The 16098-nt window shown below is 33.4% G+C and overlaps 2 protein-coding genes across 2 annotated transcripts in view; both read left to right on the top strand.

Moving 5' to 3' along the window:
- LOC145323107 (tachykinin-like peptides receptor 86C) overlaps window positions 1-1156 on the top strand; it is a 69914-nt gene extending 68758 nt beyond the window's left edge. Inside the window, exons 11-12 of the mRNA XM_080165492.1 lie at window positions 861-942; window positions 1087-1156. Coding sequence (XP_080021618.1) covers window positions 861-942; window positions 1087-1156 — 152 coding nt within the window. The remainder of the gene's footprint in view (window positions 1-860; window positions 943-1086) is intronic.
- A 599-nt stretch (window positions 1157-1755) lies between these two features.
- On the top strand, window positions 1756-7738 carry LOC145323106 (uncharacterized). Its single transcript, XM_080165491.1, has 7 exons — window positions 1756-1784; window positions 2938-3033; window positions 4704-4819; window positions 5327-5379; window positions 5710-5845; window positions 6449-6536; window positions 6859-7738. Exons 1-7 carry the CDS (start codon window positions 1756-1758, stop codon window positions 6998-7000), a joined length of 660 nt encoding a protein of 219 aa, XP_080021617.1. The 3' UTR covers window positions 7001-7738.
- The last annotated feature ends 8360 nt before the right edge of the window (window positions 7739-16098 follow it).

Here is a 16098-nt window from a genome sequence, read left to right as displayed (position 1 = left end):
TGTATAAATGATAATATACTCCAGAAAAATACTCATCCTATTTCTTTTGATGATTATAAACAAAAATTCATATATATTTTTGTATACATAATGTGCAAAATACACAATGAATGAGAAAGATAATTACATTGTCATATTCAGATACCAACCAAACTTAATTTAAAGTATGCATAATTAACATTAATTCATAAAGTATACCTACCATATACATACAGGAATAAGAAAGTAAAATATCAAAGAAAAATTCATTAAGGGTCTAACAAATAGCTCCGTTTCTATTGGTTAGCATAAATTATGTTTATCCAATTAAAATTTAGAGTAGTGTGTCTGTCTTTCTATTGGCTATCAAAGTCTTGTTTATCCAATCACAAATCACTGAAATATTATCTAGCCTTGTATTGGTATGAAAACCAAGTTTTTTTGTATCCACCAATGGTAACTCATTAATATTTCAGGAGATGTGTACCTGTCTTTCTATTGGCTAGCAATGGCTAACAGTTTTGTTTCCACCAATCCTAACTCATAAATATTTTCAGGAGATGTGTACCTGTCTTTCTATTGGCTAGCAATGGCTAACAGTTTTGAATCCACCAATCCTAACTCATAAATATTTTCAGGAGATGTGTACCTGTCTTTCTATTGGCTAGCAACGTCTAACAGTTTTGTATCCACCAATCCTAACTCATTACTATTTTCAGGAGATGTGTACCTGTCTTTCTATTGGCTAGCAATGGCTAACAGTTTTGTATCCACCAATCCTAACTCATAAATATTTTCAGGAGATGTGTACCTGTCTTTCTATTGGCTAGCAATGGCTAACAGTTTTGTTTCCACCAATCCTAACCCATAAATATTTTCAGGAGATGTGTACCTGTCTTTCTATTGGCTAGCAATGGCTAACAGCTGTGTCAATCCAATAATCTACTATTGGATGAATGCGAGGTAAAAATATAATTTTTAAATCAAGAAACATAGTTTTTCTGAAGGTCCCAAATTCTTAATTACGATTTTTAAAAACTTTATGATATAAATTAGGTTTATTAGGCATGAATAGTTAAAATAAATTTGATTTTTTTAATGTTTCAGATTTCGTGGCTATTTCAATGCAGTTCTTTTATGCATACCTAGGAAAATATACTTCACTATTTTTAATTAATTATTAATTTGTAAGCCATAAAATAACAATAATAAAGCATTACTCCCTAATAACTAGATAAACAATAAGATAAATTATCTGCGGACAAAAATCCACCAAATAGGCATACCTACCTAGGGGCCTATAGAGGAACTTGATGTGTTTTTAGCCTCCACAACTACCGAGATCCTTCGCTAAAGATAAAAAGATACCATACTACTTTATATAATAAGATTGTTAATGATAACTTTATGTAAAAAATTAAGGATAAAAAATATAATTTTGGAATAAAAAGCTGGAAGGTTCATTTGTTATTTTAAAGTTGTTTCAACGAATAGATCATAATTTTTTTTATAATATTTGAAGAAGAAAATACATTTTGTCCAAATAAAGATTATTTTTGATCGTCCAGACACTTTTTATGATGGTAAACATATCCCTATCTGGGTTTAATAATGTCAGTTTCTATTTGCTTATTCACCTTAACATCGGATATATTATTACTTGGACCGTACACCAAATTTTCATGTGATCTATTTAATTAAGTGAAACCAGCAGTACAGTGCTAAATAAGAATTTCCCTTCTGCTACCTTTTCACTTCCTCTCATCCTCCTACTGGATGACCGAACTGACCAATAAATGTTTCAAGTTTGCAAGCTAAATTAACGACAATTTTCCCATGTCATAATATCCACTTTTATTATACATCCATTACCTTCACAAACAATGACAGGCCATAGGGTACTGTTTTCTTCTAGTAGCTAGATATATTAGAATAGAGTGATAATCGTATGTTAGCTTATGAAGCAGCTTATAGTGCCTTATAAAAAATGACGTAATACAATACAAATGACCAGTGATAGGCCAGTATACACTGTGATTGACCAATGTTAAGATGTATACTGGCCTATCATTGTTCATTTGTATTGTATGACGTCATTTTTTAAGGCACCATAAACTGCTTATTACCTTATGAAAATATTATGTACGGTATATCATTTCTGAATTGCTTTGCCTATAATAAAACAAGGATGATAACATCTATAAGTTAGGAAGCACAGTCAAGGAACATACATTTCTCCTAAATCTATTATTTCATAAAAATTACATGCAAATTTAGGACAATTGGCAATAAACATTAGATTGATCAAGACACAACAATCTATTGTTGTTTTATACACTGTGTAATTATTATATAGGTTATGATGCAGAAATAGATAATTTAATTATAGAAGCATTATTTCTCTTTGCATATTGCAATATTTTTTGTCCAGATACATTATAATCAATTATCTTATATTACTTGCTGCGACCCTAGCTACTAGAGACGTCTTTAATTTAGAAATTAAATAGATAAAATCATACTCAGTAACTTTATAAAGCTCTTCTGAAAAGTAATCTATAATCAGCTTTACTGTAAAAAGAGAGCAATATCGGGCCAGCAGAGAGGGAGATCTTTTGTTACAGACAGCCTAACAGTGACAGATAAGAAAGTTTGAGACAAAATAATTTTTCATAAGGTTAAATTTACCTTCAAAATTTAATATGAACATTTTATCAATTAATATATTATTACTTGGATATTGCACAAGATTTTCATGTACCCTAATCAAATGACACTTGCAGCTGGCTAAGAGAAGAATACCACCATTCTTCCCCTCCCCTCCTACTTGATAAACGAACTGACCAATAATTAAGGTCCATATCAGCAACTTTATTGGTGACAATTTTTCCTCTGATATGATATCCACGTATTTACATCCATTATTTTATCCAAATATTGAAGAATATGTTGTGACAGAAACCTCAGAAAATTACGCTTGGTTGGATCCAGAAAGGAGAGGCACACCAGTTTCAATCATGCTAATAACACCAGAAATAATAACTTCCAGGACAGGTTAGTAACTAGTCAGTGGTGTGGACACAGTTTCAATCATGCTAATAACACCAGAAACAATAACTTCCAGGACAGGTTAGTAACTAGTCAGTGGTGTGCACAGAGTTTCAATCATGCTAATAACACCAGAAACAATAACTTCCAGGACAGGTTAGTTACTAGTCAGTGGTGTGCACAGAGTTTCAATCATGCTAATAACACCAGAAACAATAACTTCCAGGACAGGTTAGTAACTAGTCAGTGGTGTGCACAGAGTTTCAATCATGCTAATAACACCAAAAACAATAACTTCCAGGACAGGTTAGTAACTAGTCAGTGGTGTGGACACAGTTTCAATCATGCTAATAACACCAGAAATAATAACTTCCAGGACAGGTTAGTAACTAGCCAGTGGTGTGCACACAGTTTCAATCATGCTAATAACACCAGAAACAATAACTTCCAGGACAGGTTAGTTACTAGTCATTGGTGTGCACAGAGTTTCAATCATGCTAATAACACCAGAAACAATAACTTCCAGGACAGGTTAGTAACTAGTCAGTGGTGTTCACAGAGTTTCAATCATGCTAATAACACCAAAAACAATAACTTCCAGGACAGGTTAGTAACTAGTCAGTGGTGTGCACAGAGTTTCAATCATGCTAATAACACCAGAAACAATAACTTCCAGGACAGGTTAGTAACTAGTCAGTGGTGTGCACACAGTTTCAATCATGCTAATAACACCAGAAACAATAACTTCCAGGACAGGTTAGTAACTAGCCAGTGTTATGCACACAGTTTCAATCATGCTAATTACACCAGAAACAATAACTTCCAGGTCAGGTTAGTAACTAGGCAGTGGTATGCACACAGTTTCAATCATGCTAATTACACCAGAAACAATAACTTCCAGGGCAGGTTAGTTACTAGTCAGTGGTGTGGACACAGTTTCAATCATGCTAATTACACCAGAAACAATAACTTCCAGGTCAGGTTAGTAACTAGTCAGTGGTATGCACACAGTTTCAATCATGCTAATAACACCAGAAACAATAACTTCCAGGACAGGCTAGTAACTAGTCTGTGGTGTGCACACAGTTTCAATCATGCTAATTACACCAGAAACAATAACTTCCAGGACAGGTTAGTAACTAGTCTGTGGTGTGCACACAGTTTCAATCATGCTAATAACACCAGAAACAATAACTTCCAGGACAGGTTAGTAACTAGTCAGTGGTGTGCACACAGTTTCAATCATGCTAATAACACCAGAAACAATAACTTCCAGGACAGGTTAGTTACTAGTCAGTGGTGTGCACTCAGTTTCAATCATGCTAATAACACCAGAAACAATAACTTCCAGGACAGGTTAGTAACTAGTCAGTGGTATGAACACAGTTTCAAGCATAAATTTTACCTTTGGTCAATTACAGTGTATACTGGCCTCTCAATGTCTATTCTATCTATGACGTCATAATCTGTTGAGGAACTTTAATCATCTTCTCAAAATTCAATAAAAGTTCCCAAAGTTGTTAAGCCAACGAATAAGAAGAAGTTTAGGGGGGTGGTAATGACATTTTTTAAATTACTACTCCGGGGGTTAAATTAATATGGGCGGAAATCTGTCTATAATACGATGCGATAAATAACTATTATACCTCTTTTCTATTAGTAACATTTTTTTTAAGATTTGATATAAATCTGCCTGTGAGAGCTGTTGGTATGTTAGAGTCAAGATCTAAGGATGGATCTAATGGCGGGACAACTCACATCAATGGTTTTGTTGCTGAACATAGCTATACAGGTCAGGGATCTAAATAAATACGACTCTGGCCGATAAAATAATGTACATTCCAATGATGATACATAAAATTATCACTTTTGTAGATTATAATTAGTGGTTGAAACGTTTCTACACTCAACTTTTGGATTTTCTTAGTGTATAAGAATTTATACCTGCTGCATCTAATTTTGGCAATTAACATATTGATTCATAGAACAATGGACGGTAAATTGTTAATGAATTAAATTGTTAAACACTCCCATTTGCTTTTTACAATTCGTGCACTTCATAACCTATACATTTTCGAACGTTTTTTCTTAATAAAATTTTTTTAAAATGGTGTGTTAGTCAAATGCGCTTATTAAGTCAAACTGTTTTTAATTATGAACATTTCATATATTTACCTTTGTTCAAAATTAAGAACATTTTGACTTAATAAGAGCATTTGACTAGATGCTAACACACAAAATTACGGAAAATACGCCGAAAAATTACCCTCTTTATTTTTTACATGATGTTTATTTTTAGGTACATCTGGAGTAAATGGAAGACAAGAAAATCCTAATCACCACCAACAGCAGGCAAAGAGATAAAAAAATTAACTTATTAGGACTGTTGTAACTTTTTTGCCTTTCAAAAAGACAAATTGTGTTTTTGGAAGCTGTTTTTAGTGCTTAACAAAATGACGTCATACTGGCTTACCATTGGTCAATTACATGTATACTGGCCTCTCATTGGTTAATTATAATGTATACTAGCCTGTCATTGGTAATTTAGTCTGTATATTGGCTATTATTGGTCATTTGTATTGTCTGGCGTCATTTTTTAAAGACACTATAAAAAGAAATTGACAAAATCTGTTTCTTTTTATATTTTGTCTCTCTGATCTTTATCCTTATCTTGAAAACAAGGCGGCTGTTTTACAAAACCGGCGGCAAAGCAAGGCTGACCTGCGCAAAAAGTCCAAACAACTGCGGCGGATTGATTCCACCGGCCTCTCTGCCCTGGAGGTCAAGGATCTGGACTTTCTTTCTGGAGTTCTTCCAGGTAGGTTAAAGAACATTCAAATTATGATAAACAATAATACCTCATCTGTAGATTGATATTATAAGAGGAAACATTTAGGCAATGCTCTTTTGAACCAACTAATCAGTAATCAAGATTACGTAAATTTTTTTTTTTGGTATGGGGCAATATGTGGAAATAACTCATCGCCATAAAGTTTTTGTGTGAAATTCTGCCTTTGAAAGCTTTTATTTTTTTTGAACAGATAGAAGGCAATAACTAGATAATACCACAGTGTCTTAACTTAAGTAAGCTTCACATATGTCCCTGAATCATTTTTTGGCTATTTTATTTGAAAATTTGAGTATTGGGATGGATTTAGGCTATAGTTAGTTATGATACATTATTAACTATGGGGGTTTTGGGGGGGAGGGGGTATTTTTCATTTTTTGGGGGGGTTAGGGGTGTCCCAACCCCCCCCCCAAAAAAAAATAGTTATAAACCTTCCCGGGACCTATGAGAAGCTACCCTGTAAAGGAGAACCCAATCGGTTCAGCGGTTAGCGAGATCCTTCGCTACAAACAAACAGACAGACAAACAAACATCGTTCTACTTTGTATTATAGATTAATATTTTGTTCTATAGGACGTCACGGTCATCTGTTGGTGAGTGACGAGTCTGACCTGGCAGCTTCAGGATCAAACAATCATCAGGCTCACATCACACACCAGGAATTTTTACTTAAATATTTTATTATAAAAACTATTCTTTGAAGAACTTTGACTTTGATATTTGACTTAATCCTCCAGATTTTTTTCTTCTTGATATTGATGACACAACTTTGAATTTGTTGAATTTTCCGCTAAAATGAACCAGTCTTCTGGTCAAAATATTGGTTGTCTTTGACAATTTTAAAGTAGTTTAGGTAGCCAAAATTTTATGTGAGACCGCCTTCTAAAAGAAATAAAAAAAAATTTATTGATCTTACTTTATAGATAGCATCACCAGGCTAGTTTTTATATCAATGAAATAATTTAAGTATGAAATGAATAGGACCATTCTCACCCGCACCTAAACTATCACAACCACCAGACCCAGGAGAACCAGTCTCCGAGAGTAAAGAGACTCACCAAATCAACAGAATGTGTTTCTACAAGAATTCAGGAGATAATTCCACCTAAGGAGATTCTATTCTAGATTATTCTATGTTTATCCAACAAAACAAACAATTTGCACTATCTTCTTGATAAATAAAATTACAGAATGTTGTTAGAGTACACTTTATAATGAAGCATTTCTTTTAACCTAAAAGCAATCATGTTGATTAGAATGGTCAAAGGCTAAAAAGCTTTTATTATGTTGAAATATTCTTTTTGATTATTCTATGATTCTATTTTATTTGAAATTGTTAGTTAGTAAAAATAGTTTAATTTGTTAATTATATCATTTATTTCTATTTAAAATATTAACTCAACTGTTTAAAGAAAATAATTCTGGATATTAAAAAACAGTTTTTGAAATATTGAATAAAATTCTTTATGGAAAATAACAATACCCTTTGCCAGAATAAAATATTATTCTAAAATTATTAAATGTTGTACCAAAAAGTTGCTTTATCCCAAGAAAGTGAGGAGAAATAACGGGAATAGTCCCTTTCGTAACATCGCCCCATATGGGGCGATTCGTCGTATTTTTAAAATGGCTTTTTAAAGGTTATTTTAGGTTAGGTTAGGTTATATTGGGTTAGGTGATTGCCCTACAGGGTTAGGTAATTGGCCCCGCAGGGGCTAGAAATAGGAGAAAAGCTACTGTGAAAAATACGAAGAATCGCCCCATAAGGTGCGATGTTACGAAAGAGACTATACCCGAAATAACTTTCATTAAATTTATGGTGCATATTATCTCAAAAAAAGATTAACAGTACCAGTTACCTAAAGCAGAATTTAATCGTACATTCAGGAAGAATTTAAAATTATTTTTCACTGTCCTATCCTTGAATATCCGATTGTCTATAAATTATTTACTTTATACCTACTTATTTCATTAATAGTTTTCACAAAAAAAAACTATTTTTAAAATGTTTTTGCCGTCTATATCTCAGTTGCTGTCCCAACAAACAAATAGAAAATATCAATAAGTTAAAAAAAATATTAAATATCTCTGTACTTTTGGAATTTGTTTAGAAGAAAAAAATGCTGAGCTAAAATTCCAGGGCTTTTCAGCCGCAACCGTAGTTTGATCAGCCACAGCCGCATTTTTAATCACAATTTTAAAACTCTTCTATAATTAGGGTCGGTCCGATAGCCTGTACGTCCGACTGTAACGAAAAGCTCTTTTAATTAATTTAGACATGTTAGAATTATCCTAACGATTATATGTATAAGATCTTACATTTTACAAGAGTAATTATTTGTTTGTCATCCTTTTTGATTGTAAAGCTTCGCTTTTAGATGTTATCATCATAGTTTTAAATGCCAAAATCGTGACGCATTTCAGTCCATCACGGAAAAAAATTAAGGTTTGTTTTTCATACTTACATTCACGGAATATTTTATGAAAGAATATTCATTTATCGCATCATATTATAGACAGCTGTCCACGGATATTAAAATGAACAATTATAAGATTTAAAAAGTTTTGTTTTCCCCGAGGGACCTATGAGAAGCTTCATTGTAAAGGAGAAACATATCGGTAAAGCTATATGTTTCAAACATACAGACGCATAGACATCTTGTTACTTTCATATAAGGATATATTTGGCGTAAATTCACAACAATTTTTCCCCACATGAATTTCCTTCTAGAAAGATATACATTGGTTAAAAAATTCGCTGCTATCGATCCCTTTAAAATTCTTAACATTTCTATCAAATACAAGAGAAAAATAAATACTATTTTTGTTTAGCTTTTGCTAAAAAATCGATGAAATGTATTTGTTTATTTATATCTATTTGATATCATATTTTAATGTATCTTTTAGTACAGTAATATTTCTTTTATCTTTTCTAAAGGGTTGTGGGGAATCTGGTAGGTCCACGCATTACCTGCATGATCAAATATCTCATGATTTTTAGTTCTTAATTTCTGACGACTTTTTATACAGTTTTGTACTGTGGGAGGCGTAGTGAAACAAGTAAGTTGGGGGGGAAAGTACCAATTAAACGGTGTGCGGTCATTTCCGCATATTATCACATCAGCATATTGTTTCATCAATACACAAAAGCAAATTATATTAGAAGGGGTATACAGTAGTGGATCTAAAGGGATACTACAATGGCCGATAAATTAATATACATCCCCGGCCCTATGATGATACTTAGAATAACCCCTTCTGTAGATTAAAATTTGTGGTTGAAAAGTGTGAACACTCAACCTAATAACTCTGGGGACTATTGTCATTGCCCACTCTTTCTCTGCTGTACAAAGTTTATACTGTGTTAACAAGGACAAAAGGGATGAAAAGTAGAAAATATTTTTTTCATGAAATAAAAGAAATATATTTTTTTTCATTAAATAAAACAAATATATTTTGTATCTTGTATATCAAAATTGTAGATCCTATATAAATTTTGTTGAGTAATTTACCACATCGTATTATAGACATCTTTCCATGGATAATTAGTAAAAACAAGGTTCCGAATGCCTGAGCTAACAAAACTGGTGCTAATCTTATGATATTTACTTTAATTCTCATGTAAAATTTCTTTAATATTAATAGTAATAGAGTAGCCCCGCTACTCTAAATTATTTTGTTTTATACCAACTAAGAACTAACGGCAAATTTTCAGATATTTAAATTAATTTTTTTTTTAAAGAATTATTTAATGATTATTAAAATCTCAAAAGCTTTTTTTCTAAGTTTGTTTCAAAAATTAATTTAAATACTATGAAGAAAAAAAATACTTTATCGATGTACTTAATAGCTTAATGTTCTTTTCTTCAATTTATGCATGGAAACGTTTTATGGGGGCGTTGTTCAAAAAAGTGGTTTAAACACCACCAATAATTAAAATTTAAACAAAAATAAAAATCTGTATATTGATGTATTTTATATACATAGATATATTTAAATCTTTTATTACAAGCGACTTTAGATAAAGTATCAATTAATTCACATGCGTTGCATGTGTTTGAATGTATTCGCATCAATGTAAATTATGTTTGCAGGGATAAATGGAGTTGAAATATGGATCTTGAAATTGTTGGCGAATTTTATCTATAATTTAGATGTCTGTCAGCTTGTCATTGTAACTTTTTTTCTGCTTTTGTAAAAAATATTGGAAAACGAATCAGTTTTTTACTGTCAGTGAGTAAATACATATTAGTTTTTTTAAAAGCAATGCTTTTCTATAATTATGGTCTGTCCGTCTGTATGTGAGTTTATTTTTTTCTGGGACAGTTAGCTATTCCGGTTAATTTAAACAGGTTAGAATTGTCCTATCAATTTCAAACTTTACATGTTGATTCCTATAAAAATTAGGTATAATTTAGAAAGTGTAACAACTTTATATTGACTTATGTTTAAAATTCTGCTTATTAAGTTCTGACACTCTACAAGTGTTAATGTTCGTTTGTCCTACCATTTAAGAGCTTTGCTTATATGGATGTTGGCTTCCATGTTTGGTTGTTGTTAAAATGAGGAGTTATGTTATAAGATATGTGCCAGAGGGCAATTCTAGGTGAATTTTGTTAAGGGGGGCAGCAGTTCTGACACTTTTGCGTAAACAGGGAGCATAGGCTTTGTCTTTGGAGTGAGAGGATAGATTATTCAATAAAAAAAGTTTATTTTTGGGGTGTATTTTCCTTATATCTATTTTTTTGATAGGTCTCCAGGTTCAGGTGCTGCAGGCTGGAAGGTCACTTCTGGACAGGTATAAATGAAAAAAAAATTTGTTTGAAATCTGGCTCCAGGTTTAGGTACTGCAGGCCTCCAGGTGGATCCTGGACAGGTAAAACAAAAAATTTTCAGTTTTAAAGTTAGAGAATAACTTATTTAACAAAAGTTGCTACTTTATGGATAGTACTAGCGGCTACGCCCCTAGAGGCCTCTAATGGCACTTTAAATGTTTTTTTTTATATTTAAAATATGTCTATGTTGCTTTTGACATTTATATTTGCGTTTAACTCTCTTTCTAAAATTAAGAAATGTAAAAAAAATTTTGATTTTTTGTGATTTCTCTTGGGAGGGTGGTGGTACCCTCCCCCAAAATAGTTATAAACCTTCCCGGGACCTATGAGAATATACCCTTTTAAGAAGAACCCGATCAGTTCAGTGGTTAGCAAGATCCTTAGGTACAGACAAACAGACAAACACCCTGTTACTTTAGTATAAGGATTAACCAATTTGAAGATAAATTTGAAATCGGGCTCCAGGTTCAGGTACTGCAGGCCTCCAGCTGGATCCTGGACAGGTTAAAAACTAAAATTTTTTACTTTTGAAGTTAGAGCATAACTTATTTAACAAAATTTGCTACTTTATGGATAGTATTAACCAATTTGAAGATAAATTTGAAATCGGGCTCTAGGTTCAGGTACTGCAGGCCTCCATGTGAATTCTGGACAGGTAAAAACTGAAAAATTTTACTTTTGAAGTTAGAGCATAACTTATTTAACAAAAGTTGCTACTTTATGGATATTATTAACTCATTAGAAGAAGAATTTTAAATCGGGCTCCAGGTTCTTGCGGGCCCTCAGGTGGATTCTGGACAGGTAAAAACTAAAAATAATACCTTTGAAGTTTAAACAAAACTTATTTAACAAAAGTTACTACTTTATGTATAGTATTAAATAATTTAAAGAAAAATTTGTAATTGATTTCAAATTTTTCTTCAAATGAGTTAATACCTATTATCCATAAAGTAACTTTTGTTTAAGAAGTTATGCTCTAACTTTAAAAGTAAAAACAAGTAAATACTGTCCATAAAGTAGCAACTTTTGTTAAGTTTGTTTTGTTCTAACTTCAAAAGTAAAAATTTAAAGTTCTTACCTGTCCAGGATCCACCTGGAGGCCTGCAGTACCTGAACCTGAAGCCCGATTTCAAATTTTTCTTCACATGAGTTAATACTATCCATAAAGTAGCAACTTTTGTTAAAAAACTTATGCTCTAACTTTAAAACTCAAATTTTTCAGTTTTTACCTGTCCAGAATTTACCTGGAGGCCTGCACTACCTGAACCTGGAGCCTGATTTCAAATTTTTCATCAAATTAGTTCATACCATCCATAAAGTAGCAACTATTGTTTAATGAGTTTTGTTCTAACTTCAAAATTAAAAATTTTTAGTTTTTACCTGTCCAGAATTCACCTGGAGGCCTGCAGGACCTGAACCTGGAGGCTGTTTTTTTATTTTTTCTTCATATATGCTCATAAAATCCCAAAAGATGGATATTTGGTTTAATAAGTTGATCTCTAACTCTTCAAACAATTTTTTTTTTCATTTACACCTGTCCAGAAGTGACCTTCCAGCCTGCAGCACCTGAACCTGGAGACCTATCAAAAAAATTTAAATATAAGGAAAATACACCCCAAAACTAAACTTTTTTTTTTAATAACCCATCCTCTCACTCCTAAGATAAAGCCTATGCTCCCTGTTTACGCAAAAGTGTCAGAACTGCTGCCCCCCTAATTAGTAAGTAGCGAAGCTACTCTATAATTTGAAATGTCTGTCCGTCTATCTGAGAAAGAATAGGGGAAACGATTTTCTCGGCTCCTGTTTAAGATAGAAGGATGAAATTTCTTGTCAACAATCTTTTTAATATGGAGTATAATCAAGTATAAAACGTGGATGCCAGTCGGACTCCTTTTTAGCAGGTTTTAGGCTATTTTTAAATTTTTCTATTTTTTCTCCATATCTTTGGTGTTTATGGTCCGATTTTCAAAATTTTTTCATTTACAGATATCAAAATTAAATTTCCCGTCAACTAAAGATAACAACCATGACGGTCCGACTGCCTTTTTGTAGGTTTTAGGCTATTTTTATATTTTTCACATTTTTCTCCATATCTTTGGTGTTTATTGTCCGATTTTCAAAACTTTTTCAGTTCTAGATATCAAAATTAAATATTCTGTCGTTTTAAGAAAACAAACATAGCAGTAAGACTGCCTTTTAGCAGGTTTTTGGCTATTTTTATATGTTTTATATGTTTCCCCATTTCTTTGGTGTCCAATTTTCAAACTTTTTTTTGAATATCAGAATCAAAATAATTTTTCCCAATGTTATGAGCATCTTTTATGTCGTCATTGTACAAAATAAAACAAGGTTTTGTGTTTATTTTCTCCGAAAAATCTATTCTTCATTTTAAAAATACACCTTAAATCTACTTGTACACATTCCCCTCTACGATTTTTTTTGTGCTTCGCTACTTATGGATGTTGTCATCCTTGTTTTATTATCATTAATAAATTTATTTGATGAAACCATATCCCTATTTCATAAAATAATTCAATAACCCCTTAACATTTGGGGGGGGGGGGGAGAGATTTAAATGCCACCTCCCCCATTCTGGTTTTTAGTAGCGAAGCTACTCTATAATTCGAAATGTCCGTCCGTCCGTCTGCCCGTCCGTCTGTCCGTTTGTCCGTCTGATCGTCTGTTCGTCTGTCCGTCCGTCTATCTGTCAATCTGTCCATCCGTCTCTTCACCCGTCTGTCCGCCCGTCTGTCCGCCCACCTGTCTGTCCGTCTGTTCTTCCGTCCGTCTTTCCGTCCGTCTCTCCGTCCGCTTGTCCGTCCGTCTGTCCGTCCGTCCGTCCGTCTGTCCGTCCGCCTGTCCGTCCGTCTGTCTGTCCGTCTGTCCTTCCGTCCGTCTGTCCGTCTACTCTATAATTCGAAATGTCCGTCCGTCTGTCTGCCCGTCCGTCTGTCCGTCTGTCTGTCTGTCCGTCTGTCCTTCCGTCCCTCTGTCCGTCTACTCTATAATTCGAAATGTCCGTCTGTCTGCCCGTCCGTCTGTCCGTCTGTCTGTCTGTCCGTCCGTCCGTCTGTCCGTTCGTCTGTCTGTCTGTCTGTCTGTGCGTCCGTCCGTCCGTCTGTGCGTCCGTCCGTCCGACTGCCCATTCATCCGTCTGTCCATCCGTCCGGAATGGTACCGACCATTTAGGGTTAAACAATAAACATAGAGTAAATTCGCTACTAAAAACTTAAACTCTAAAGTCATCAGAGGTGTAACACGAATTTTATTTAGTTTCCTGCGAAGTTGTCTCCGATACCATCGCTAATTTTAAAAATCAAATTAACGTTTTTGCTGTACAAAATGAAATATTTTAATAATTTTTAGTGCATTTTAATAAGGAATGTAAATATTCTAAATAGAAAAAATTAATTTCTATTAAGGCGTTGCAAAGTTTTAAGTTCGCCAAATTTGAGATATGCCTGAGAGCCGGACCTACCATTTAAACTACAACCTTCTAAAGTGTGTTAGTGTTTTATATGTTCGATCATGGTCTTGGCTTTAACTCTATCAAAAAGGCTTTTCAAAACAGACCTTTTTCAACCTAAGATACTGAAACAGTTTTTTTATAAGCACAAGTTATCAGTTATACAGATAAAAACTTACAACAAATTTTGCATATTTTTATTATTTTCATTTGTTTTCCATGAAATAGAAAGATATTACAACTTGAGACACAACCCAATCTGTCCCGATTTTGTATCACTTTTGAAAAGTGCGATTCCTGTGACGTCATATAAAAAGGGAAGTGGGGAAGGAAATCTCTTCCCTTTTCTCCCATCTCTTTTGAAGAGATTTTCTTCCCCCCTTCCCTTTTTCTTTCCCGAAACGTATATGACGTAACTGGAATCGTACTTTTCAAAGTGATACAAAATCGGGACATATTGGGTTGTGTCCAACTTGAGCTTAAAAAGGAACTATTTAAGTTCTTCGAAAAGGTCTGTTTTGAAAGCATTTTTGACATAGTTATGGCCAAATACACGATTGAACGTATTAAAAATAGCAGACTTTATGTATAGAGGCCTTTTAAACGGTTGTAAAACTAGGTTTCTTCAAAAAAATTCAATAGGTAACTTTTAAAACATCTTTTTATTTTTTAAAGGCAAATTAGGTTGGTGGATTTTTCTATAGAAATAAAAACTATTTCTTCGTAGAACTTAACTACGTGATTTTGTATAATTAATAAATTTTAGACATAGAAAGGGATGGGTATAAATATTACCTGGCCTGCTTGCTGTCTAAAAGGTGTCGGGTTCGAGTCTGCTCCACACTGAATCATACTAGAGACGTTAAAGATAATACCTACTGCTGCAATGTCTGGCAAGTGACAATAATAGGGAAAGTAGGAGGAATGACTAGGCCTATAAATAGGCGCAACTCATTATTACCATGCACAGTTAGGACAAAGGTCATGCAATCAACGGGTTGGTTGTCTGTTTGAGATTTTACATCAAATCATAAAATCAAACTGAAAATAAAAATTATTGTTAGTAATTGATATGTGTCTTTAGAACACAAAAATCATTCTAATTAAATTTAAAAAAAACACTGTAAAGATTAAATTTTAACAGATGTCAAATATAAAAAGATCATAGACGTCCAAGGGGGGGGGGAATGGGGTTATTACCCCCCCCCCATTTAAAATTTACCCCTACTCTGGGGGTGCCGTAGGCACCCCCAACAATTTAGGGGGGGGGGGTAATTACCCTCCCAAACCATTTTGGGGGGTAAATACCCCCCCCCCCAAAAAAAATAAAAAATCTCTAACAAAAAAAATTTTTGCGAGCTTCGCGCACATTTTAATACTAAATATTTAATAAAATTTAATTTAATTTAATAAATTTGGGGGGGGGGGGTTAAACTAAATTTACCCCTGCCAACAGATTTCAGGGGAGGTAATTACCCCCCCAAGCAAATTTTACCCCCGTGGTAAAAATTTTGGGGGGGGTAAAAAAAATTTGCGGCGCGCTTGCGCCAATTTACCCCCCCCAAAAGCGAAATACCCCCCCCCTTAAAAAAATTTTACCCCCCCCAAAATAAAAAGCTTGGACGTTATGAAAAAGATATTTGGTTTATTCCATAAAAGTATAAAGATATTTTAAAATACCATCAATAACAATCAAATATTTGATGTTAAATATCCCAAAAATTTCTAGAAATCGTATTAATATTATTCTATAGAAATGAATGTACTTTTTGTACATAATTTAAACTGTTGGTAACAAGATTGTATTCGTTTGTTCTTTAACCCATTTTTTTAGGGATTCAAACTAGTTTTCTTCAGATAAAATATCTCTTCCTTATCAATATATTGTTAAGTATATTAGACTTACAGGGTTTATTTCCAGG

This window comes from Acartia tonsa, chromosome 6 (assembly GCF_053477335.1).
Source record: "Acartia tonsa isolate MP-2025a chromosome 6, ASM5347733v1, whole genome shotgun sequence".
Taxonomy (NCBI): Eukaryota; Metazoa; Arthropoda; class Copepoda; order Calanoida; family Acartiidae; genus Acartia; species Acartia tonsa.
Note: the sequence above shows the minus strand (reverse complement) of the source record. Positions and strands in the feature narration are given on the sequence as shown.